Below are 27,500 nucleotides of genomic sequence, written 5' to 3'. Positions count from 1 at the left end.
GTCATGAAAAAGCTCGCTGAAGCTCGCATTTTTCATGATCCGCTAACTTCGACCATTATTTTTGATAATCACTGAGACTCGGCATGTAACCTCTACTTATCTAGAATCAAGCACTTTCTGAATTTGGAAGCCAGGAAACTATTCTTTAATGGTCATATTGTTATTGATTACGCGTCTACCTTGTGGGACTCGGCAAGTGAAAATTTGTTTTTTTGTTTGTTTGTTTGCTTAACGCCCAGCCGACCCCGAAGGGCCATATCAGGGCGGTGCTGCTTTGACATATAACGTGCGCCACACACAAGACAGAAGTCGCAGCACAGGCTTCATGTCTCACCCAGTCATATTATTCTGACACCGGACCAACCAGTCCTAGCACTAACACCATAATGCCAGACGCCAGGCGGAGCAGCCACTAGATTGCCAATTTTAAAGTCTTAGGTATGACCCGGCCGTGGTTCGAACCCACGACCTCCCGATCACGGGGCGGACGCCTTACCACTAGGCCAACCGTGCCGGTCAATCTTTTCTTTGAAGCCTCTGGTAGTTACTTGAAAGCGAGCGCCTGTGTGAAGACCCAAGTAGTGAACAAGGAAGTAACCCAATCTTTTTGTCAGCCAACCATCCGCCTGCCTGCGATATAACTGTACGTAGGTGCAATTCATTGCCAAGAGCTAGTGCACGGCAATTAAGCTTTATTCCAACATTCATAGACACTAGAGGGACTTCTGCTGTGTTTATCATCACAGGTACGTGCCTTCTCTGTTAAAATCATCGTCGTTCTTTGAAACTTGGAAAGCATACGCCTACCTCAATACTAGACGAAAACCATTTGTGTGTGAGCGAGGACACATTGCGACATAGTCTTGACACTTTGAATGGAATTCTCTGTTTATATAGTCTGTGTGTGGAATTCAACAAAAATATTAAGCCGCGGGGGCTTTGTGATTTTCATTGCATCACTTTCGCAAACCTTGTACATCTTTATTTTGAAAGCAAGCGCCTGTCTGATTTGCACACATTCATGTGACACGCTCACACTCCACAGTCAGTGTTGGCGCCGTATCAGTACGAGGTCACGCTGCGATCCAGTCTTGTCACTGTGTGTGCATTCCAACAGACATATCAAACCTTGACAGTTGTTCAGTGCTCATTACTGCAGGTAAGTGTACGTGTTCTCTGCTGCATTCTCTGTTTATATAGTCCAAGTTTGTTTCTCAGACGTGGTAATACAGCTGGGTGTGGAATCTCTCTTTGGACATTTCCTACTTTCTGTTTCCGGGAAATGTGTTTTCTGTTCGATCATAGCAGTAGGCTAAGACACAGAGGGAGCTAGCTAGACTTGCTGTGTGTGAGTTACACACTGCTTGCCTTGCTCTGTTTGTGTTGTGATGTTTCTCATTTCTCTTTCTCTCGATGAGGGAGTTTTACTTCATGATTTCAGTGTCACATTCTCTGCTGCGTTAAAACTCAATGTCAATGTTCGTCGAGTATTGTGTTCCGTACAAAACAAGCCGTGTGTGTTTGCATTTCACAAACTGCGTGGTACGTTTGAATATGCGGAAATCGGCAATTCGTCGCTTGCATAACAGCTGAAGTTTAGTGCGTTCATTTAGGGGTTTTATGCTGTAGGTGTAGCCTACAGTGTTTATCAAATTACGGTGTGTGCCTGCCTGGTGGCGCGTGCGCGCAATATGTGGAAGTGTGTCAGTCCTGTGCAGTATTCACCACACTACCTTGTCTGTCTGTTCTAGATGTTTTATCGAGCGTCGTGTATGCTTGCACATTCATGATTTTATTTCGATCGGTGTGATTCCAGTTTCGAGACCCCTTGGGTTTGACCTTGTTCCACGACTGTTTAGACATTCTTTTTGATTTTGTTAACGTGCGTGTCTTTTAAATATTATGTTTTGTCTCTGTTAACAAAAACGAGTTTTATAACACACACACACACACACACACACACACACACACACACATACACACACACACAAATATATACACACAAATATATACACACACACACACGCACAATTGTACACACACACACATACACACACACACATACACGCACACACATACACACACACACACACGCACGCACCCACACACACACACACACACACACACACACACACACACACACACACACACACCAATGTTATTTAAAGGGTTTTCTGCGCTGTTATGTGTTGTACATTGTAGATTGCATTCCCCTGTGTTTGTTGTGTCCACAATCATACTGCTGTACATTACTGTTATATGTAATTATTCGGTAAACATTGAAGTGTTGGAAGAGAAGAAGTTAATGAATGTGATGACGATGCATGAAGCAGGAACTACTGGTGTAAGATTTAATTCGAAGGACAGGCCTAAAAATCCAAACTCTGCATTGTAAGGGATGGTGATGTAGATATTTTTTTTCTGACTTATCCTACTGCTTCTTCTGTGTTCTTGGGCTGCGACTTCTACGTGCATTTGTTTTGATGCTGTCATGTTGTGTCTGAACGATTAAGCGTTCATGCGTAGGTCCATTTCTCTCCTTCATATACTGTCAAATAATAACTGAAAAGGAATTATACTGAATAAAAAAAGGTCCGGCTTGTCGAGGAGTATTCTTCAGTTTGTAAGTAGTCTTAATAAAGACCAAACGAACATCAAACCGCACACAATGCTTGTCACTGGTATTTAACAGGTTTATGACCATTCTTTGTTCCGTCAATTTGCGTAGTAGTAGTAGTAGTAGTAGTAGTAGTAGAAGTAAACTAGTAGTGGTAGTACAAGTAGTAGTAGTAATAGTAGACTAGTAGTGGTAGTAGTAGTAGTAATAGTAGACTAGTAGTAGTAGTAGTAGTGGTAGACTAGTAGTGGTAGTAGTAGTAGTAAATGTGGTGTTGCTGCTGCTACTGCATTGCTTGTTGTTTCCTTGGAGAGTGCTGCTCCTGCCAATAATGTTTTTTGTGAATTTGCCTCCGTTTTGTTTGGCACCTACTTTTACTCGTCGGTGATTTCAGGACTACTTCGTAGCCATGGCAACGGCGGCTGGTGCAAGTACAGCGGACACTGAGACAGAATGCTCCGTGTGTCACGAGCTGTTCAAGAACCCCAAACTGCTTCCCTGTGCTCACGTCCTGTGTCGCCACTGTCTTCTCTCCTGGCTCGCCTCCAACCCCGAGGCCCTCTGTCCGCTCTGCAGGGGCGCCATCGCGGACCCCAAAGAGAAAAGCAAAACAAAGGGGTGGGAGGAGGCGGTGGACGCCTTACCCGATGACGTCGCCATGGCAGCGCTGGTGGAGAGTACACGTGTACTGAGCCAGGATCACGTGTGTGTGGGATGCAAGTCAGCGGCTGTGTCTATCTGTCTCGACTGTTGCGAAATGATGTGCCAGTCTTGCAGTGATCTGCACAAGAAATTCGCCATGGCACGTGACCACAAAGTGGAAGACCTGTCCAGCATGACAGCGGAAGAGCTAGCCGCCAGTCAGCCTGACCACTGCAGCGTGCACACCAGTAAGCCGTGCGAGCTCTTCTGTCCCACTCACGGGGCCGCCATTTGCCACCTGTGTGCCAGCGCCAAGCACCGCGCATGCCCAGACTTGACGGAACTGGCGGAAGCGGCAGACAAGTCACGTGAGGAGCTGAGTCAGATGGTGACGTCACTGCTGACAGAAGAGCAGCAGCTGGAAGAAGCTGTGGCAGCGTTGGAGCGCCACCTGGAGGCCACGGAGAAAGTGGTGCATGAAGCTGTTGCTGAGATCGACAGGACCTGCGACCAGTTAGAGAACTCCGTCAAGGAATGCAGGCGTCGTCTGAAGAAGATGACGCTCATTGCCAATGCCAAGGTGAGGGACACAGTCTTAGCCGTCAAGGTCACCTTGTTGGATCATCGAGGCAGACTGACGTCACACCGACGTGTTGCTGATCGCACCACCAGAGGGTCCACTAATAAAGGGATGTGTGACGTCACGCGTGCTCTGAGGGACCGTGTGAAGGACATACTGGTCACTTGTGGTCAACGCCGAGTGAACTTGAAATCGGTTTCCATGGTAACGCTGATCATTGACGCTGCCGCTGTATCCCGTATTGAGAAGGAACTGTCGGAGCTTGGTCAGGTGAAGATAAGCCCTGCGTCAGTCGGTCCTGTTCAGGTGAGAACATCTATAATGGTTTTGTTGCTGTTGTTGTTGTTGTTGTTGTTGTTGTTGTTGCTTTTTACCCTCTGATAGTCAGCCTGTGAACGGTTGACTTATATACAGAAACGCCGTCGCATTTAGTTTACACAATGAAAAAGGTTATATTGTTATTGGATTCCTTGCGAAGCGCACTAACATTTGTACTTGTTAAGACGAGCACCATAGAAACAGAGAAAATACAACCATTATCAAACTTCAAAATTGGAATAAGTTTTCATTAAAATAAAACATGCCTGCATTGATAACATTATCTCAACTTTACGTTTTCAACAAATATTGTGTATTTCTCTAAAGTTGGCATGGCAATGCAGCATTCTAAACACAAATTATGGCAAACGTCGGTAAAAACAAACGCTATTTTGTCACAGTCTAGCTACGACATTTTTGTAATTCCCTGATACACTTGACGATTCACTTTGAGCACTTTGCATACGTTACAACCTCTGCTGCGATGAATATAATGATTAAGTTTTGTTTGCACCTCGTCATCAGTCCCTTTGGGTTGTTGATTGGCGATTGATTAAATGTGTGTGGTGTATCGTTGTTTCAGAGCCTTGGGTGGCGTTTTCACACAAACCACGGGAAGAACATTGTACTGAGCAACGACGGTCTGACAGCAGAGAGAGTGGAGGGTAATATCAATGGTATTGTTGTTGCTGACCAGCCCATGGTGCCCGACGTGGTGTATGAGGTGTGTGTGTGTGTGTGTGTGTGTGTGTGTGTGCATCTGTGTGTGTATATGTGTGTGTGTGTGTGTGTGTGTGTGTGTGTGTGTGTTTGTGTGTGTGTGTTTGTGTGTGTGTGTTTGTGTGTGTGTGTGTGTGTGTGTGTGTGTTTGTCTGCCTGTCTGCCTGTCTGCCTTTTTGTCTGTGTGTACTCTCCGGTGCCTGATGTAAAACAAAACAATATTACTTCATACTCTATTACCATTGTTTAAATAAAGAATTGCATTTGTCTTTGTCATTGTCGTTGTCTGTCTGCCTACATGTGCAAACACTAAGATCTCCAAACAAAACAACATGTGAAGTTAAATTGTAACAGAAACGGAATTGTGTGCAGATCCGAATAGACAAGCGAGACCCGCAGGACATTTTCCGCTACCTGCCGTGTGGAGTGGTGCTGACTGATCCCGATCACCTCCGTCTGCCTGACACAGCTATCGATGGATGGGGCAGTGAGGCTGTTGTCATCAGTTATGCTGTGTACAACCGTGGACACACAGTAAGGTCATGTTCACACAACTTTGCTCGTTAGTGTGTATCATACGCTGCATGATATAATTATATGTCTACATTTTAAAGTTACGACACTTTTTGATACCAATTTTTGGTTACAAGAAAGGAAAACAGAAAATGTGTTGGGGATTGTTTCCAAAGTGATGTTGGGTTTGTCTTTAGAATATGTAATGTTTAGAATATAAAAGAGTTTTTTTAAGGGAACTTTTTTTAAGCCACACCGATCGACACACACAATCGATTTCGCTAATATTTTGCCTGTGATATTTTTAGAGTGTGCTGTAACAAGTGTGAAAAAGAGAGAAATCAGTCGGACAGACTTTATGTTACAGAAATGTGAATATGATGACATGCCAAGATTGAGATAAACGAGGGTTGGGTAATTGAATGGAGTTTCTGACCGAACAGTTACAACCACATTACCTATATTGGAAGTAGTATTAATCCTTGGTTTACGTTTCTGGAAATGATGTGTTTACGTTTGAAATATTGTAACGTGTCTGTCCAATATGACTGGAAATAGTGTAATTACATGACGTTTTCGTAGGCTAAAATTAGATCAGTTTCTTAATTCGCATGTGCATATTTCCTGACGCATCCGATCGAGTTTAACCAAAACATGACACAATGCCGAGCAGATCGAGTCCCCACAACCGTATATGCAAACAAGAGAAAAACATTGACCGTGACATATTTGCACAGACCTTCAAAACGTACCATTACCTTTATGTTGAAAAATAGCATCAGGAGATGTAAAGGTGATCGTACTCTGAAAAATATGTAAGTTGAGTGAAATAAAAGCGTTGTTTTAATGTGTTCACCATCTGCCATGTCCCAAAATAGATATAAGTATAGCTTCAGGAAGTTTAACATTATGATATTCTAGTCAAACTTATTTCAACACACACTGAAATTATCAGTAACAAAATGTTAGCCAATGTATTAGCGAAGTTGATTTTCCTGGTCAATCGCTGTCGGATGTCATTAAGGCAACATTTTTGTTTTATCACACACACACACACACACACACACTAACACACGCACGCACACACACACACACACATACACACACACTAACACACGCACGCACACACACACACACACACACACACATACACACACACTAACACACGCACAGACACACACACACACATACACATACACACACACACACACACACACACACACAAACACACAAATACACACACACACACACACACACACACACATATATACACACACACGCACATACATATGAAGTCCACAGAATCATGTCAACAGGAGGAGAACAACCTGAACGACGCAACACACGGCCTGTCAGAGGGAACACGTGTGGGAGTGATGGTGACGACCAAGGCAGAGCTCCACCTGTGGGTCAACGGCAGTGATCGGGGAGTCATCGCCACCACTGTTCCCACGCCCTGCTTTGCTTTCTTTGAACTGTTTTGGCAATATAAACAGGCGAGTCTCTGTCCACAATTCTTCTGTCCGACTGACTGTCTCATTTGCAGCTTTTGTTCCTCTCTGTATGTGTGTGTGAGTGAATAATAATATGTGTGTGTGTGTGTGGGGGGGGTGTGGGGGTGTGTTATTGAGTGTGTGTGTGTGTGTGTGTGTGTGAGTTCGTGTGTGTGTGGTGTGTGTGTGTGTGTGTGTGTGTGTGTGTGTGTGTGTGTGTGTGTGTGTGTGTGTTCGTTCGCACGTCTGGACATACGTGTGTGTGTGTATGGTGGGGGTATCGTCGCGTCCTGTCTGCTAAAAGCGAGTTGCTAAAGTTTACTTGTGCACATTTACAAATCAAGGCATACTCATTGTAGTCCCGTAATTCATGTTCAGGTATCCGTTCTTCCCCCGACACACCTTGGCTGAGAGCGGAACACAGAGACCCACAGCCCGGTGTCTGGCGTAAGAGACATGACGTCACACCTATAACTGTCACGTGTCAATCATGTGGATCTACCCCGTGAGCTGAATAGTGGACTCCTCCCTTGAGAGACCTACCTACAAGATATATATTTATTTGACAGGGACACTGACACTGTACGTTATCCCATGACTAACCTTGAGAGACCTACCTACAAGAGATATATGTCTTTGACAGGGACACTGACATTGTACGTTATCCCATGACCAACCTTGAGAGACCTACCAACAAGAGATATATGTCTTTGACAGGGACACTGACACTGTACGTTATCCCATGACTAACATTGAGAGACCTACCTACAAGAGATATATGTCTTTGACAGGGACACTGACACTGTACGTTATCCCATGACTAACCTTGAGAGACCTACCTACAAGAGATATATGTCTTTGACAGGGACACTGACATTGTACGTTATCCCTTGACTAACCTTGAGAGACCTACCTACAAGAGATATATGTCTTTGACAGAGGCACTGACATTGTACGTTATCCCATGACCAACCTTGAGAGACCTACCAACAAGAGATATATGTCTTTGACAGGGACACTGACACTGTACGTTATCCCATGAACAACCTTGAGAAACTCCTCTGATGGTTACCGTATTTTTATTGGAAATGTATCGTCTCCGAGAAGTCGAAGCTTTGCTAAGCACAACCGGGGATGATATTGTGTTGAATAGAAGTTAAAGGTTTGATGACAACTTGTGATGATATTGTGTTCAATAGAATTGAAAGCTTTGCTAAATAGACCGGTGATGATATTGTGTTAAAGGTAAGAATAGGTTTGCTGACACACCAATGATTATATTCGGTTGACCATTATGTATACATGGTCAGAACCATTGCACATTATTTTCGCTCGAATTATTTTTCGACTGTGCACAGGTGTTTTGTTTTATTGGTACGTTTTTTGTTTAATTTGTCTTTTGGTTTGTTAATTTTGTTCTGTCTTAGTAGTTAGTTTGCTCGCTTTTCGTCCCAAAACAAAACCGAATTCCTCGTTAATATGTGTTCTGAGAGAAAAAAAGGCTCCGACTGACAGTTTTCGTCTCTGGTTCTGTTAATACATGCCACATAATCAGCGACATGGTCCGACACTGCATTGCCTTCCACGATCTCGACAGCAGAGGCATTATTTTTATTTTTATTTTATTTTTATTTACTTATTTACGAGTATTTATATCGCGCACATATCTCACCACACAAGGCGACTCAAGGCGCTTGTTACCTATTATTACCTATTAATTAAGACGTTATTGAACAAAATGTCAAAAACATGTAGAACTGTTGTGTTGAACAAGACTTCATGAAGTGTTTGACTTAGCTCAGTCAAGGCAACACGGTGTACAACCTTCTCACATAGTTGACCGCCTCTCGTCTACACGCTCTGACGTGAAGCATTTAACTTTACAATATTCTGCCTCGTTAGTTTAAGATTCTCTTTTTTTTTAGCATTGCACGAAAACAATGTCTTTCTTTGCTATGTTATGATTCCTGCGACCCTCAGACTCCCGTACCGAAGCCGAATACGAACTGTTTTGTCGACAATTAGAACAAGTCTGCATTCAAAACGCATCGGAACGCCATTTGCAAAACAAACAAAAAAAGAAGAAGAAAAGAAAAAAGAAAAAAGAAACGCCATTTTCGGCGCTCGATGGCCACACAATCCAGGTGTGATTGCAGATTTCAGGGAAATTCCAACCGTGCACTAATAGGCTGGGAAGCGTTTGGATGTGTGCGAAGTAATTGCTATAAAATTCATTTTAGGTGCAGTTGATTCATTTCAGTGTGCCTGCACACATCTAATCGAGTTGGCCGGGAAAAAACCATGCGATGAGTCCGAAATATCGTACATTTTATTTTAGTTTTCGGAGCGACAGTTTTTCACAAGCTACCCAAGGAAACTATTCAATAACATCACACGATAGCTTAATCAGCATGGCGTAAGCAGTTTATTGGTCTCATCTATGTATAGATATATTTGTTTGTTTCCCAGGGGCGCATTTCACTGCTCGCATTATAATGATTATTAGGCGATTGCAGATTCAGTCTTTGTCTATGTGCCTTGTGAAATTATGTCCATTGAGAACAACGTGGATCGTGCATGTGACTGTTAGGTAATAAGTTTTTTTTCCATGTTCAGCTTCACCTACTTACGTTGCGTTTATTTATTAATCTGTGCATTTGTTAGTGGATATGTACATGTATTTCTTTCAAGGTTACCTAACATTATATCAGTGCAATAGGACAAGCAATCATTCAGCTCAGTAGGCCAAACACTGTTATTGCACCATAGCAGTTTGCACCGATCATTCGGTTCACGGTTTCTGATCGATACCCTCAGCCACCTTGGCTGTAGCTGTTCTTACACAGAGGTACGGAAATTTGAACTGAATGCTGCGCAATCATATGGCATTGATCTCCCACCTACTACTGTGTATGCCTGCCTGTGCAGAAATCCCCGACGCAATGCAGTCTGTCACAGACGTTGCATTCCATTCTAGCGAGCAACAAACGCAGCACAAAGAGTTGAGCGTGGCAAGGCAGAAGCGAGATCACACAGACATTCAGCTGATCTTGAGATATCTGCTTGATAGGAACCCTTTCACTGTGGATACAGCCCTCCGATCCATTTCAAGCGGAAAAGAAGCTGAAGCTACTGTGAATGCAGAACAAGCAAAAGGCGTAGGAAACAAGATTCTGAGCAGCATGATCGGAAATAATGTTGTGGATTTCACCTTTAAAAAGAAGGATCAAGCTGTAACCATGGCTCTGAAAGCCAAGTCGTCCAATCTGCACGATGATCTAGTACATGTTCACTCCATGCTGTTGTTCCAGAGACTAGTGACAACTGTGAAGAACACCAACGGATGTCTTGAGGACGCCTTTGCCTTTGAGATGTGCAGTGTCCCAGCATCGCTGTTTGATTCGGGTGGTCTGCCAAGACAAGGTACCAAGGCTGCACTGGCAACTTACATCTGGACTTCAACAAAGCAGGTAAATGGTGTTATTCCTGATGATGTAACATATGTCATCGATGGTGGCTTGCTGTTGCACCTTCTGCCCTGGTGCCGTGGTTCAACATACAACCAGCTTACTCAGAGTTACGCAGACTTTCTCATTCGTCATTTTGGCAAAGGAACTGTTGTTTTTGATGGATACAACTGCGGACCTACCACCAAAGATGCAGCCCATTTGTGAAGAACAAGCAGAACCAATACAGCATGTGCCATCACTTTTGAGGGTGACATGGTCCTGTGCGAACCAAAGGAGCGCTTCCTGACGAATCCAAACAACAAACAGCGGTTCATCAACCTCCTTAGTTCCCGTTTTTCACAGCACGGCTTTGACACTGTCCATACAACTGCTGATGCTGATAGGCTCGTCGTAAAGACTTCTCTGGAATTGGCAAGGAAGGGAAACGTGATTCTGGTTGGCGAGGACACCGATCTGCTCATCCTTCTGTTGTACCATCTTACGCCAGATCACTGCCCCGTCTTCTTCACATCAGTGAGATCATCGACAGCAAAATCAGCTGCAAAAGTGTGGGACATCAGAAAAGTCGAGACTGTTCTTGGATCTCACGTTTGTGAGAACATCCTGTTTGCGCACGCCTTTGGTGGATGCAATACAACTAGCAGTCCATTCGGGATTGGAAAACCAATGTGTTTAACGAAATTGACCCAGTCAACAGTGTTCGTGCAGCAGGCCCATGTCTTCAGCGCCAGTCCTTGCAGAGACACTTGTGACAGGGGAGGCTACTGCTCCTTTCACAGCAGACTCTGCACCCGAGTTGTTGGCCTTTAAAAGTCAACACCGGTGTATTGTAGAATTCTGTTTGTGATGGGGTCTGGTGGTTTCCGATTGTCTGTATGTTCATGGAAACCTTCGGGTTTGCATAACAGTTTTTATAAGGCTAAGAAATTAGCCCTAACATTTTCAATCCTGTTTGATTGCACTTCGCCTCCCGAGGTGATCGTAGTGTTTCGGCACTCGGTTACATCTGGTGCTTGCGAGCAGGGATGGGACTCGGCATGATATGTTCAGGTAATGGCATAATATGACCACTGAACATTTTCGTGCTGTTCCCATTCTGCGAACTTGGGATGGAGAGTGGTCCCCCGGTTCGGAACTTTGGGACGAAGTTCATTCAAACGGGGGCGATTGTGACAGGGGAGGCTTCCGCTCCTTTCACAGCAGACTCTGCACCCGAGTTGTTGGCCTTTAAAAGTCAACACCGGTGTATTGTAGAATTCTGTTTGTGATGGGGTCTGGTGGTTTCCGATTGTCTGTATGTTCATGGAAACCTTCGGGTTTGCATAATAGTGTTTATAGCGCTAAGAAATTAGCCCTAACATTTTCAATCCTGTTTGATTGCACTTCGCCTCCCGAGGTGATCGTAGTGTTTCGGCACTCGGTTACACACTGATGAGCTGATAGGAGCAGGAGAAAGGGCCTTTGTAGAACTCTATGGGGGGAAGGAAAGATACACTTTGAACTTCCTCCGCTACATCAAGTACATTCAGAAAGTCTCTACATGTACCTCATCGTTTCAGCCCTGCAAACTCCCACCTTCAGCAGCAGCTAAATTCCATTCCATGAGAACATACTTCCAGGTGCAAGAATGGATGCACTTGCATCAAGAACAGTTCCTCCTGGATTCGATGGACTGGGGATGGGAGATTGTTCAAGGCGCCATGCTTCCTATTCTCATTGACATTGCTGCTGCTCCTGGTGATCTACTCGATGTCATCCGATGCAATTGCAAGACAGAGTGTCGAACAGCAAGATGTTCATGCCGAAAACACGGCCTCGTGTGTACGTCTGGCTGTGGAGAGTGCAGAGGGGAGAGCTGTGCCAACACTGTGACCGAGGTTGCCTGTGTAGGTACATCAGACGATGAAGACGGGCTTTAGCGTAAGTACGAGGTCATGTTGAATAGAGTGTGCGTGTGCATGTTCACATGTGTAATGCAACAGTAACGGGTAAAGGAGGGAGAATATCAGCACAGTAATTGTCAACTCACATACCTGTCAAACGCGACCCGGGAGACGCGCCCTGTGAAACCACACCGAATGCGCTAGATTTGAGCTTCGGCTACGTTATTTCGCGCTAAATAAATGCAATTGAACCTATTTATCAACTGAATGTGCTTTTCTTACATACTATATGAGTGACATATGGCACATCCCTTAAAATAAGACATGTTATAGACGTGAGAAGTGAGGGACGGAGCATATTCGGAATACCGTTATTGCGCAGTTGTCATCATTCTTTAAAAGCTTCAAAAATATAGTTCGCATGGGAAAACGTTGGCCAACTCGGTTTTACCTGATCAATGGATGCATGTAGAGTACAAAAAAGGTGAAATAAATTTTATAGCAATTTGTTCACACAGGAGGTGAAATCTGATGAAATCTGCCTAGCCTATAAATGCAGATCGAAACAATTCAGGCCATCAGTGACACTGTATTGCTTTTACCACCACCCTCGTCTGAATGTGCATCTATTTCAGCGATTTCGTCTTTTTTAAATACTCAGTAAAAACGTGCATACATGTAAGACACACAAATACACATTGAACGTATGTGTTATTCGCGTTATAAACTTGGGTTGACGTCAAGTAGACCTGCTGTGGACTGCATCACTTTGTTTTTACAATGTGGCTTTGTCGAAACAAATAGTGTCATGACTATATGCAAGTCGTTCTGTTCTGTCAATAAAGTACTTTTAACTTTTGTAAATAAAACTGCGTTCGTGTGTGTGTGTGTGTGTGTGTGTGTGTGTGTGTGTGTGTGTGTGTGTGTGTGTGTGTGTGTGTGTGTGTGTGTGTGTGTGTGTGTGTGTGTGTGTGTGTGTGTGTGTGTGTGTGTGTGTGTGTGTGTAAAACAAAATAAGGATAAGATTTCAAATAGTCTTGTGGGGTTACCCTCATGGAAATTCGGGCTGCTTTGTTATACCAGGGAAAGCATACAATATACGGCGCTACCCAGTGTGTTATGTTGTTCCTGCATGCGTGTATTCATGTTTCCAAGCCCTGAGACTTTCGCTGTGAACTTGGGTTCTGTATCGTGTGCATGCGTGCACACGGGAGTGTTCGGACACCGAGGAGAGTCTGCACAAAGTTGACACTGGGGAATATATTCCTTGCCGATCGTGGGAATCGAACCCACGCCGATAACGACAAGTGGTTTTGAAGCCAGCGCCGCTACTAACTGAGCTATATTTCCCGCAGCAATTATTAACTTATGTGATATTAACAAAGCATTGATAAGGAAACACTCTGGCACAATTCTGAGTCCCATGACTTAATATAACTCCTGAAACAATGAACATCAGGATACTAACTGAAGGATGAAACTGCATGTGTTCTCTTTACCATTCGTGCCACAAAACAGCCTCTATCTACAAGACTCACATAACATAATACAAAACATAATCGTACTAGGCAAACCACCACAGTGCATACAGCAGATGCAAATGCCGGTTGTGCACACCTAACACTTGGGTGTCACCGGAATGACCGTATTTAAGACGGATATGGCGTGTTTTGCAGCAATATAATGAAGCACATAAGTATGCGTTCTCTGTTACCTCTGGTAGTAATCTTGAAAGTAAGCACCTACTGAAACATACCATTGTTGACAGAAGAAATTGATGCGACCTATTACACGCTAATACAGTTACCTTTCTAACTTTGCAACGACCGAGTGCTATCGAGTCTTGACTCTAAACGCTATTTTCAAAAGACATCAAACGGTGGTGGTTGTATGTGGTTCATTATATTGGTAGTGTTGTGCTCTTTTGAAAACCCTCATTAAGTTAAGTTAGAAAGCAAGCGCCTGTTTGAAGACAGTAAGTCACGTGACCTCTTTGACACACCCGCAGTGCGCCGAGCTGGATTCATAGCATCAGAGACAGTAGAGTATACAGAGACGCTCCATGCGGTCCTGAAAAGTGAGACCGGAAGCCCAGTGGCGCCACAACGCGGAAACATGGAAAAACCTACTTTCTCTTTTCACAGCAGTAGTGATATCGTGCTGCACAAGCATGGCCGCGCCAACGCGAAAACGCAGTGGGGCATGGTGTTCGGCCATCAATTGCTCAAACCCGTCGCGATATAACCCTTCGTGGTTGAAAACGACGTTAAACACCAAATAAAGAAAGAATCAATTGCTCAAACGCACATGCCAAAGGCTTCAGGATGTTCAAATTTCCCAAGGAAGAGAGCAGGTGAGGATTGTTTCTTCAATTCAGTTTTCTCTCGTTAAATGTTGGAAAATCAGTAAAAGTTGTTGCGTCGAACTGCGTGTAGATCTATTCTACCGGAACAGTGAAAACACACACTGTATACACACTACAGCCTGAAACCAGTCCAGAGGGTATAGGCAGAGAGAGAGAGAGAGAGAGACAGAGAGAGAGAGAGAGAGAGAGAGAGAGAGAGAGAGAGAGAGATTGGATTGGATTGGATTGTTTACTCATTTAGGCCGTAGCCCCTTATGACGGGGGTGAACATATATACAATGACATAATGACATTTGCACACACATCAAATGAAATAAATCATACACGAACTACTAAGACATTACATTTCAAATAAAATATACCGTAGGCTTACATGAACTAAGACATAACAACACTACGTAGCCGAAATGCTTTGTACGTACATAAGCTGACAACTTTCGAACAATACCTTCATTCACAGATGCCATAAGCATAGAAAACTTGTGTAAACTTGGGTTTCTATAAAACTTAGCAGGAATAAACTGGCATCGCAAATCACGAAGTGCGGGGCAACAAAGCACAAAATAAAACTCATCTTCCTTACTTTCCCTGCACAATGGGCATAACAAGAAAAATGTTCATTCAAAATGAACAGCGTCGATGCAATGTCCACCAAAGATTTATTTTGGGAAGTGTTAAAGGTTAGGGTCAAAAGTTAATGAATTGCATGTTGTGCTGGATATATAAATTGTTTATTTCAGTCAATGCTTGATTCATAAGTACATTTTTCAGCATGGTGCATCTACAGGAGGGTGCTCCAACAATGATGCATAGTGCCAACATTTAGCGCAAACTTTTCACAACAGTGCATTATTACCACAAAGCGCATACAGCGATTATATAGTAGCAAGTTGCACTAAACATTTGAACAAAATGCATTTTGTTCAAATGTTAACAGCACAGCACCAAGTTTTGCATAAGTGCACAACAGCACTGACCATTTCACAAAAGTGCATAACAGCTGTGACAATTTTACAAAAGTGCATTGACCATTTCAGGCAGATGGCTAACATGCAGATTTCGCTTTTGTCTGTCTTTCTTTGAAAAGTAGGCATGTTCAAGATCGATGAAGTCATGAGCAATTGGGTTAGATGACAGAAAAGATTCAAAAACGTCAGATTCAGTGTTTTGGGCACTGTTGAACAGGAACATTCTCTCCTGTTCAACAAATGTGGGTTCAATTCAAAAGCAACATTGTCACAGATAGGCTAGTGTTACATTTCTGTAAAGTTTCAAAAACATCTTCCATGTTTTGGTTACTGTTGAACAGAGGCATATTTTCCTGTTCAAAAAAGTCTGACACAAATTGTCGTAGTTGTGGGTTAAGGTTCGATCTATACTGTCCTTCAAACGAGTCGTAGAACCGTCATTGTCACAGATAGTGTTACATTTCTGTTTTACATTCAAACGAGTCGTAGAAGTAGTAGTACATTTGCGTTTGGTTGTTTTTTCTTTTAGATTCCTGTCACTCATACTAGCAGTATTGATTGAGGTACATAAATCTGTTGATGTACAGGGATGACTTGTTTGTAATGAATCCTTGTTTCCTCCACATTGAGTTTGCATTGCAGTTGGACAGAAATGAACAGGTGTTAATTGATAAACACATTGATAATGGCTTTTGAGAAAATCAATCAATTCTGCAAAGGAATTAACTTGATGACATCAAAACTGCAGCGCCATTTGAAGAATGGTTACCATTTCTGTTTCTTTGATGGGAATCAAACAAATAAAAACATTGACTATCCAAGTTACCATGAATGGCAATAGTTGACTCCTGAAAAGTAGCAAGGATATAATTTGAGACGATAAACGCCTGATGCAATCCCTCCTCAAGGTCAGTCAACTCAAAACCTTCATCATTCACAACATCAGTAGGCAACACAGCGGGATTCGTATGTCCAGAAATCATGTCGAAAAAATATTACATTTCAAAAGCATGTCCAACCACAGTTGTTGGCAAGTGTTCGTGTCCGAAGTAGCCTTCAGTGTGTGTATATGTATTCATGTGACAGAGAACGTGACCTCATTGTTCAATCCTCTCTCTCTCTTCTTTCTCATTCGAACGCACACACGCAAGAACGTAGCCTACGCACGCATGCACGCGCACGCACACACACACACACCCCGCTGACGCACACGGCAAACCACGCACACACACACTGACTGTCGGCAAGCATCTCTTTTTGTTTTCTTTACCTTTGTTTATTGTGTTTTCGATATTTGTGTTTATTTTTTGCTTGACTTATCTGTTTTATTTTAATGTTTGCTATCCACATCGTGTGATAAATGTTTCTTCTCAGTCTCCGAGTCAGTTTAGTTTCTGCACGCCGCTTTGGTACTCCTTGTTTTTCTAACTGGTGTATTGTGCGCGACTGATTTGCGGATTTATTTTTATTCCTTTCATATGCAGTTGAAGTGTTGTGAGTGTTATTGTCTGTATATGCTATGTTGCGTCTGTGTATGCCTACAAGAATTTTGGGTGTAATGTGCCTGTGGTCTGCTCGCAGTCGAGCACAGAAAACATGGCGGCGCCCTGTGGCAAATTCGTGGAAAGTCTTTCCCGACCGCAGATACCAGCGTCGTCCGCGACGCTGGAACAACATATCCGCATCGTATCTCTTATATCGATTAACGTGCACAACTAGTTCTGTTATTCCACCTCGGAATCTTGCCATAATTTCATAATGGACTGGGTGGCCGAGTGGTAACGCACTTGCGCTCGGAATCGAGAGGTTGCGTGTTCAGGCCTGGGTCAGGCCGCAATTTTCTCCCCCCTTTCCTAACCTAGGTGGTGGGTTCAAGTGCTAGTCTTTCGGATGAGACGAAAAACCGAGGTCCCTTCGTGTACACTACATTGGGGTGTGCACGTTAAAGATCCCACGATTGACAAAAGGGTCTTTCCTGGCAAAATTGAAAAGGCATAGCTAAAAATGTCCACCAAATACCCGTGTGACTTGGAATAAAGGCCGTGAAATGTGAATGCTCGCCCTAATAGGCTTGAGGTTTGCTGGCCGATGTGAATGCGTGATATATTGTGTAAAAAATTCCATCTCACACGGCAGAAATTAATATGTAAATCGCCGTGAGCTCTTGTGAGAAACGGCGATTAATAAATGTCCATTATTATTATTATTATTATAATAAGAGAGAGAGAGAGAGAGAGAGAGAGAGAGAGAGAGAGAGAGAGAGAGAGAGAGAGAGAGAGAGAGAGAGAGAGAGAGAGAGAGAGAGAGAGAGAGCTTTCTGAACAAGAAAGAAGCAACTGAAAAGAAATAAGAAAATCATCGATCGATCAAGATTCTTTAAAGTCAGCTTGGTCACAAGAATCTGGTTTAAGTTGCTGTATTTTACAGTTTTCCTTACATGATAACTTCTTAGCTCCGTGTTATTGACAACCCATTTCAGTTTCGATGTGCTGGGACGACACCAAATTGACTAAATGCCTTAGTTACCGATTTAACCGGGAACTATTTCGTTAAACGATTAATTCCTGAATATTTTCTCAGGCTTAACTAACCATGTATTCAGTATGTATTTGTATTTGATTAAAACACACAAAACTAACGACGGTTAGTTCGTGAAAAGAGACTGACTTGAATCATGTTTGCATAACTACAGCGATGCAGCGAATATTGCCTAAGAAAATTAATTTGATTTAATTTTAATCTATACCATTTTCTGCGGTGTTTTTATGGTCATTTAAAAAGGATGTTCACAAACAAACATATTTTTTCATCCAGTTACTGTTTGCAGCACTGTCAGCCGGACAGAACAGACAGTATGTTAATACAAGAAAAATGTTCATTCAAAATGAACAGCGTCGATGCAATGTCCACCAAAGATTTATTTTGGGAAGTGTTAAAGGTTAGGGTCAAAAGTTAATGAATTGCATGTTGTGCTGGATATATAAATTGTTTATTTCAGTCAATGCTTGATTCATAAGTACATTTTTCAGCATGGTGCATCTACAGGAGGGTGCTCCAACAATGATGCATAGTGCCAACATTTAGCGCAAACTTTTCACAACAGTGCATTATTACCACAAAGCGCATACAGCGATTATATAGTAGCAAGTTGCACTAAACATTTGAACAAAATGCATTTTGTTCAAATGTTAACAGCACAGCACCAAGTTTTGCATAAGTGCACAACAGCACTGACCATTTCACAAAAGTGCATTACAGCTGTGACAATTTTACAAAAGTGCATTGACCATTTCAGGCAGATGGCTAACATGCAGATTTCGCTTTTGTCTGTCTTTCTTTGAAAAGTAGGCATGTTCAAGATCGATGAAGTCATGAGCAATTGGGTTAGATGACAGAAAAGATTCAAAAACGTCAGATTCAGTTAGATGACAGAAAAGATTCAAAAACGTCAGATTCAGTGTTTTGGGCACTGTTGAACAGGAACATTCTCTCCTGTTCAACAAATCTGCCGTGTGCTGACAAAACCGAGTAAGTCCATTTTTTTCAAAAATGATATTTTTTGTTCATCAAAGCTTAGAAATTAAGGCGCACCTTATGTGTAAATTGTGACTTTGTGAAATAAATAGATAAGGAGATATAAAAAAGTAAGTCCACACCTTAAAAACTGTTTAAAGTACATCTGCCATGTGCTGACAAAACCGAGTAAGTCCATTTTTTCCCCAAAATGATATCTTTTTGTTCATCAAAACTAAGAAATCAAGAAGCAGCCTGTGTGTAAATTTTGACTTTGTAAAATAAATAGATAAGGAGATATAGAAAAGTAAGTCCACAACTTCAAACATTTCTCCAAAAAAATTACATGTCAATTTGCTGGTAAAACCAAGTAAGTCCATCCACCAATCACAAGAACCTTTATGACGCTATAACCAATCAGAATGCAATGTTTTTGCCAGTATGACGTCAAAGTCAATCCGAATATTCTTGCCGCATTTTACTTGTTAGTAGGGGTGCTAGTTTTGGTGCAAGCATGGCTGCTAAAGAAGAAGTGTTGTCAAGATAAATGACAAAACAGTGAAAATAACGTTAACATTACGAATTTGCACAAGATGGAGAGAGAGAGAGAGAGAGAGAGAGAGAGAGAGAGAGAGAGAGAGAGAGAGAGAGAGAGAGAGAGAGAGAGAGAGAAAGAGAGAGAGAGAGAGAGAGAAAGAGAGAGAGAGAGAGACTAAACAGGGAGAGAGTGAGAGAGGGGAAAGAAATCAGGGTCGAGGGGGGGGGGGGGGTGGAGGGAGAGAGAGATATAAAGGGAAAGAGGAATTAGGGAAGGAGGAAGAGAGTAAGAGGGAGAGAGATAGCGAGAGAGGTTGGGAGGGATAGAAAGAGAGATGGAGGGAGGAAAAGAGAGAGATAGGGAGGGATAGAGGGAGGGAGAGAGAGAGAGAGACAAGGATCGTCAGGAGAATTATATATAGATAGAGAAGAAAAATGTTTAAAATAAAACGTCATAAGGTGACGTCATTATGTCTCGCCTTATCGAAAGAGGTCATTTGTGTGTTCTAAACTTTAAATGACGTCATTTGTGAGTTCTAAACTTAAAATGACGTATTTTCTGTATGGGTCGTCTGACAAGAATTTTAAAACTATCATTATAGGAAAATTGGGAACCCCTTGGACTTACTTGGTTTTGTCAAAACATTCATGCACACTTAAAAAGTTGTTTTTGGTTGTGTACTTACTTGTTCATATCTGCTTATCTAAGCACTCTAAAAAGTAGAAATTAGCACACAAGATGCGCATTGATTTTTTCTTTTTGATGGACAAAAAATATCATTTTGAAAAAAAAAAAGACTTTCCAAAGCGGAAGGTCGTGGGTTCGAATCCCGGCCGCACCTGACGGGTAATTAAGGTGAAGATTTTACCGATATCCCAGGTCAACTTACGTGCAGGCCTGCTGGTGCCTTATCACTCTTCGTGTGTACACGCAAGCACAAGACCAAGTGCGCACGGAAAAGATTGTGCAGTCCAAAGCAGAGTTCGGTGGGTTATAGAAACACGAAAATACCCAGCATGCTTTCACCGAAAACGGCGTATGGCTGCCTAAATGGTTTTGTAAAAACGGTCATCCACGTACAAATCCACTCGTGCAAAAGCACACGTGTACGTGGGAGTTTCAGCCCACGAACGCAAAAGAAGAAGAAGAAGCAGAACTAAAACGCCTTCACAAAAATTGCGTCCTCGCTGTTAAAACCCGTCAATCGGGACAGTGAATGTTTCCGTACCATGTCCACACGGCACCTGAATTGCTTAATATCAATTCAAACGTAACACATCTATAAATAGATTCAGGAAACATTGACACCTGCAATAAAATCACTTTCGTGCCTGTGCTAGCATTTTAATGTCCAGAAATATTTCGTAATAACAATTTCAAGAAACGATTTTTAAGACATCAAACCCGGGTAAATAGTGTTTGATTTGAATTTCAAATAATGTGATTTAAGGCTGTAACTATAGTAGTAACCGTACCACCCAAACTTACAACAACAAAACATTACCGGAACAAAAAAACATGCTGTGTAGCTTAAAAAATTGTACGTGAATAATATGTATTTTAGAAAATCACCGCAATCTGATATGCTCATCATTCTCCAAGACACTCAAACTAACACTCACGTACACAGTCATACACAATTAGAACCAGCTTTTATTCTTGACTGGACATAGTCCTTAGATCAAGACTGGTTTTAATCAGAACAAACACACAAACGCACACATTGTTACAGGTTCGCTTCGAAAGTATCTGTGAGAATCGTACCGAAATGAGCCAGAGCGTTGTTTAGAGATCAAATAAGCAAAGGGAAGTAAGCGCTCTAATGTGCACACGACATGTGTAATAGAGTAAGCGAGAGTTATACGGAACGTTTCTCCTGGCACCTGAGAGAATAACGCATTGAAATGAACAAGCGACTTTCATCCTCAAAAAAAGCACTACTTTTTCTTCCAAATGTTTTGACAAAACCAAGTAAGTCCACTTGCTTAGATCTGTCAATTTTTTTAGATCTGATATAATGGAAAAAAGTGACAAAACCAAGTAAGTCCACAAAATGCCCAACAAAACAAAAACCATCCATCAGATCATTATCAAACTCGGGTTGTAAACGTACAATAATGCTATTTATCTTATTATCTCTGTAGGTTGATCAAGATAATCGTCACTTTTGAGAAATGTAATAAAACAGAAAAAGTCGTTTATCTCAGAACTAGCTTCAGTGGACTTACTCGGTTTTGTCAGCACACGGCAGAAATGTGGGTTCAATTCAAAAGCAACATTGTCACAGATAGGCTAGTGTTACATTTCTGTAAAGTTTCAAAAACATCTTCCATGTTTTGGTTACTGTTGAACAGAGGCATATTTTCCTGTTCAAAAAAGTCTGACACAAATTGTCGTAGTTGTGGGTTAAGGTTCGATCTATACTGTCCTTCAAACGAGTCGTAGAACCGTCATTGTCACAGATAGTGTTACATTTCTGTTTTACATTCAAACGAGTCGTAGAAGTAGTAGTACATTTGCGTTTGGTTGTTTTTTCTTTTAGATTCCTGTCACTCATACTAGCAGTATTGATTGAGGTACATAAATCTGTTGATGTACAGGGATGACTTGTTTGTAATGAATCCTTGTTTCCTCCACATTGAGTTTGCATTGCAGTTGGACAGAAATGAACAGGTGTTAATTGATAAACACATTGATAATGGCTTTTGAGAAAATCAATCAATTCTGCAAAAGAATTAACTTGATGACATCAAAACTGCAGCGCCATTTGAAGAATGGTTACCATTTCTGTTTCTTTGATGGGAATCAAACAAATAAAAACATTGACTATCCAAGTTACCATGAATGGCAATAGTTGACTCCTGAAAAGTAGCAAGGATATAATTTGAGACGATAAACGCCTGATGCAATCCCTCCTCAAGGTCAGTCAACTCAAAACCTTCATCATTCGCAACATCAGTAGGCAACACAGCGGGATTCGTATGTCCAGAAATCATGTCGAAAAAATATTACATTTCAAAAGCATGTCCAACCACAGTTGTTGGCAAGTGTTCGTGTCCGAAGTAGCCTTCAGTGTGTGTATATGTATTCATGTGACAGAGAACGTGACCTCATTGTTCAATCCTCTCTCTCTCTTCTTTCTCATTCGAACGCACACACGCAAGAACGTAGCCTACGCACGCATGCACGCGCACTCACGCACACACACACACACACACACACACCCCGCTGACGCACACGGCAAACCACGCACACACACACTGACTGTCGGCAAGCATCTCTTTTTGTTTTCTTTACCTTTGTTTATTGTGTTTTCGATATTTGTGTTTATTTTTTGCTTGACTTATCTGTTTTATTTTAATGTTTGCTATCCACATCGTGTGATAAATGTTTCTTCTCAGTCTCCGAGTCAGTTTAGTTTCTGCACGCCGCTTTGGTACTCCTTGTTTTTCTTTCTGGTGTTTTGTGCGCGACTGATTTGCGGATTTATTTTTATTCCTTTCATATGCAGTTGAAGTGTTGTGGGTGTTATTGTCTGTATATGCTATGTTGCGTCTGTGTATGCCTACAAGAATTTTGGGTGTAATGTGCCTGTGGTCTGCTCGCAGTCGAGCACAGAAAACATGGCGGCGCCCTGCAGGCAAATTCGTGGAAAGTCTTCCCGACCGCAGATACCAGCGTCGTCCGCGACGCTGGAATAAACGTGATATAAACACAGCCGACAGCAGCCGCTTTTCGCGAGCTACCTTGTGCGGCAGGGAGTGGCTCTTTTCCCGCGCTGCGCTGGACGGTCTCAGTTTCGCACCGCAGCGCAAAGAAGGATGACGCGTCTCTGTATACTCTATAGTCTCTGATAGCATTACGAGGTCACACTGCGACCAAGTCTTGTCACTGTGTGAGTGCACTTCAGCAGACATCTCGGACCGGAAGTTGTTTTTGATTTCTTACGGCAGGTAAGCATGTGTTCTGCTAACACCATCTTTTTGGACAGGCCTAACTTGTCGCTTGAACATGTGAAGTGAGCAAGATGTAGATACCAACTAACACAGTTCCTACTTTCAGTTTTCGGGAAATGTGTATTCTGTTTGTTCGATTCGATCATGACTGTGAGATTCTGAGGCCGCTGGCAAGGCTTGCTGGGGTGTGGTGTGTGTCATGATGTGTAATGGTGTGTGTTAGTGTCATGGTGTGTGTCATGGTGTGTGTCATGGTGTATGTCATGGTGTGGGTCATTGTGTGTGTGTGTCATTATGTGTGTCATGGTGTGTGTCATGGTGTGTGTCATGGTGTGTGTCGGCATTGTGTGTGTCATGGCGTGTGTCATTGTGTGTGTGTGCATGTGTGTGTGTGTGTGTGTGTTTGTCATGGTGGGTCTCACTTCTTTTTGTTGGGAAATATTTCGTGGTCAATGGTGCTGCTTTTCTGTTGTGTTGATTTTCCAAGACTTACGCCTCTAGCTTCCTTGGAAAACATAGGGCACCCCTCCATCAAATTCGTGTTTTTTCAGGCACTCTTTATCGGGTCCGTGCTCCGGCAATAGGACGTTTTACTCACGTATACTTCCCTTTAGTGCCCTGTCGTGCGTTACACAAAGCAAGACAAATGTCATGATTTACGACACAGTGATAAGAGAGTGACTGTAAACAGAGGTATATTGAGGGTGTTGGCCAGGGTTATATTCTGGGTGTACAAATGATTCGAACTGTGTGTGGCTGTCCGCAGTCGCAGTATGTTATCGAGCGAGTCACACGGGGCAGTACTTGTTCGTGTAGCAAGTCGGATCGAATTTGCTATCGTGCATGCTTGCAATCGCGTTCTTTAGTGAAGGGTTTTCTGTCCGGGTGCGTCTTTTGTGCACTGTACGCTGTGTTAGTTTTGTCCACACATGGCAGTGGTTAAGATTGCTGAATACATTTAATTCTAGTAAACACCGTAGCGTATTAGCAGAAAATAGATGCTATTGAATGCCATGGAGCTGTAGGCCTATGTAGCAGGAATTAGCAATAACTTATACATCAGGATACTGTGTGGCGGAACATGCCTAAAACATCAGGATACTGTATGGCAGATTGGTGCCATGGAGAGCAGGAACTAGCAATAACTTATACGTTCTAGTAACATGCCTAAAACATCAGGATACTGTGTGGCGGAATGTTGCCATAAAGACAATAATCCCATTTTTTTTGTTCTACATCTTCGTGTCGCGGCGTTTGAGGGCTATACGTTTACACAATGATATCATGCTGTATGCAACAGTAACTACAGGCAGTAAGCTATAGGTCCTACTGAAAAGACTTAAGACTGTGTGGAAACATGGTGCCATAGAGACATTCTGCTGACTTATTTTCCTACTTCTTTAGCGTTCGTTGGCTATAACTTCCAAGTGCACCGCTTTTATCTATATATATTTTTGTTTAAAGTGTTGATTGATTGAATGTCGTTTGTTTAGCGTGTAGCTTATACTCATATTCCATCCCCAATTCTCCGAGTGAAGCTGCAGTCCGAGGATCTAAAGCTGTGTACAGTCAAAGGAATTGTGTAGCTCTCGTTTGGAAAATGTCCACATCATAACATAGGTTCTTGAAAAGAGCATCGTCCTGGGGATGGGAGGGGGGAGGGGGAGGAGACGGCGTGAAAGGACGGGGGGAAAAGGGGTGTGTGTGCAAGGAACCAACCATTACCCCTATATATAGCAGTCCGTGAGACCTGTCCGCCAGGCCCTAACATCTCATGACATGTTTTTCTTTTTTGTTGAAAACATATCAGCAACTTGACTGTTTTTTTCCTGTTCTGCTTTTTCGTATTGCTCACGGTATAAAACGCTGTAACTGCAAGATGTATTCAAACTTTCGAGATAGCTGACCAGATATATATCAAACATATATGTCGTGTCCTGCTGGAAAACGCTTTCAGCTGGCTAAAGCCTCAACCATTAACACTTTTTTGATTCGTAATTGATGTTGTCGCCGCCATTGACAGCGCTGCTGCTACAGCAGTGAATATTCTTCTAATATAAATATGTTTTTTTTAACGTTGTGCCTTTTTGTGCATTAACATTGACTTCTCGTTGTTGTTATATTCCTTCAGGTCTCACCTGTAACCATGGCAACGGCGGCTGGAGCAAGCTCAGCAGACAATGACACAGAATGCTCCGTGTGTCACGAGCTGTTCAAGAACCCCAAACTGCTGCCCTGTGCTCACGTCCTGTGTCGCCACTGTCTTCTCTCCTGGCTCGCATCCAATCCCGAGGCCTTCTGTCCGCTCTGCAGGGGCGCCATCGCGGACCCCAAAGAGAAAAGCAAGACGAAAAGGTGGGAGGAGGTGGTGGACGTCTTACCGGATGACGTCGCCATGGCAGCGCTAGTGGAGAGTACACGTGTACTGAGCAAGGACCACGTGTGTGTAGGATGCAAGTCAGCAGCTGTGTCTATCTGTCTCGACTGTAACGACATGATGTGCCAGTCTTGCAGCGACCTACACACCAGATTCTCCGCGATCAGCCATCACAAGGTGGAAGACCTGTCCAGCATGACAGCGGGAGAGCTAGCCGCCAGTCAGCCTGACCACTGCAGCGTGCACACCAGCAAGCCCTGCGAGCTCTTCTGTCCCACTCACGGGGCCGCCATTTGTCACCTGTGTGCCAGCGCCAAGCACCGCACATGCCTAGACCTGACTGAACTGGCGGAAGCAGCAGACAAGTCACGTGAGGAGCTGAGTCAGATGGTGACGTCACTGCTGACGGAAGAGCAGCAGCTGGAAGAAGCCGTGGCAGCGTTGGAGCGCCACCTGGAGGCCACGGAGAAAGCGATGCAGGACGCTGTTGCTGAAATCGACAGGACCTGCGACAAGTTAGAGAACTCCGTCAAGGAATGCAGGCGTCGTCTGAAGAAGATGACGCTCGATGCCAAGGTCAAGGTGAAGGACACAGTCTTAGCCGTCAAGGTCACCTTGTTGGATCATCGAGGCAGGCTGACGTCACACCGACGTGTTGCTGATCGCACCACCAGAGGGTCCACAAATAAAGGGATGTGTGACGTCACTCGTGCTCTGAGGGGCCGTGTGAAGGACTTACTGGTCACTTGTGGTCAACGCCGAGCGGACTTGAAGTCGGTTTCCATGGTTACGCTGACCATTGACACTGCCGCTGTGTCGCGTATTGAGAAGGAACTGTCGGATCTTGGTCAGGTGAAGATAAGCCCTACGGCAGTCGGTCCTGTTCCGGTAAGAGCATATATACACTGTTTTTGCTTTTAAATAATGCAATACAATTAAGTAGAAGTGCAACGCCAAGGCACTGCATACCCCAGCGAAAGACAAACCTCTCTCTCTCTCTCTCTCTCTCTCTCTCTCTCTCTCTCTCTCTCTCTCTCTCTCTCTCTCTCTCTCTCTCTCTCTCTCTCTCTCTCTCTCTCTCAGTCTCTCAAACACACACACACACACACATACACACACACACACACGCACACACACATACACACACACACACACACACATACACCCCAAGTTACACACGTACACACATACACACTCACTCACACGCAGACACTCACTCTCTCACACACACTTCATACACACAAAACACACACCCATACGCACATATAGACTGACAGACGGACATACACACCTTTACAAACAAACACACATACACACATACACATATACTTACGCACACGCACATAGACACACCCACCCACTCTCTCTCTCTCTCTCTCTCTCTCTCTCTCTCTCTCTCTCTCTCTCTCTCTCTCTCTCTCTTTCTCTCTCACAAACAGACACACACCCACACACACTGTCACACACACACACACACACACACACACACACACACACACACACATGTACATACGCACGCATGCATGCACGCACGCACATACACAAAC

General features: G+C 43.2%; 4 protein-coding genes across 4 annotated transcripts in view; all 4 read left to right on the top strand.

Moving 5' to 3' along the window:
• The window catches only part of LOC138976323 (E3 ubiquitin-protein ligase TRIM56-like), an 85,969-nt gene extending 76,314 nt beyond the window's left edge, over positions 1–9,655 (top strand). Inside the window, exon 5 of the mRNA XM_070349190.1 lies at positions 7,262–9,655. Coding sequence (XP_070205291.1) covers positions 7,262–7,294 — 33 coding nt within the window. The 3' untranslated portion in view covers positions 7,295–9,655. The remainder of the gene's footprint in view (positions 1–7,261) is intronic.
• Positions 1–27,500, top strand: part of LOC138976335 (E3 ubiquitin-protein ligase TRIM56-like) — an 88,239-nt gene that overhangs the window by 39,360 nt on the left and 21,379 nt on the right. The window lies entirely within an intron of this gene.
• On the top strand, positions 1,359–6,813 carry LOC138976937 (E3 ubiquitin-protein ligase TRIM56-like). Its single transcript, XM_070349830.1, has 5 exons — positions 1,359–1,542; positions 3,012–4,145; positions 4,741–4,881; positions 5,250–5,364; positions 6,707–6,813. The coding sequence occupies exons 1-5, from the start codon at positions 1,471–1,473 to the stop codon at positions 6,811–6,813; spliced, it is 1,569 nt and encodes a 522-aa protein (XP_070205931.1). The 5' UTR covers positions 1,359–1,470.
• LOC138977241 (E3 ubiquitin-protein ligase TRIM56-like) overlaps positions 23,474–27,500 on the top strand; it is a 9,381-nt gene continuing 5,354 nt past the window's right edge. Inside the window, exons 1-2 of the mRNA XM_070350148.1 lie at positions 23,474–23,573; positions 25,708–26,841. Of these exons, the coding sequence (XP_070206249.1) occupies positions 25,723–26,841 (1,119 nt within the window). The 5' untranslated portion in view covers positions 23,474–23,573; positions 25,708–25,722. The remainder of the gene's footprint in view (positions 23,574–25,707; positions 26,842–27,500) is intronic.

This window comes from Littorina saxatilis, linkage group LG9, assembly GCF_037325665.1.
Source record: "Littorina saxatilis isolate snail1 linkage group LG9, US_GU_Lsax_2.0, whole genome shotgun sequence".
Lineage (NCBI taxonomy): Eukaryota > Metazoa > Mollusca > Gastropoda > Littorinimorpha > Littorinidae > Littorina > Littorina saxatilis.
Note: the sequence above shows the minus strand (reverse complement) of the source record. Positions and strands in the feature narration are given on the sequence as shown.

Coding starts and splice junctions, on each gene's coding strand:
- LOC138976937 (XM_070349830.1), top strand. CDS start 1,471: ATGTCAATGTTCGTCGAGTATTGTGTTCCGTACAAAACAAGCCGTGTG. Junction 1,543..3,011: donor TGCATTTCACAAACTGCGTG/GTACGTTTGAAT, acceptor CGGTGATTTCAG/GACTACTTCGTAGCCATGGC. Junction 4,882..5,249: donor TGCCCGACGTGGTGTATGAG/GTGTGTGTGTGT, acceptor AATTGTGTGCAG/ATCCGAATAGACAAGCGAGA.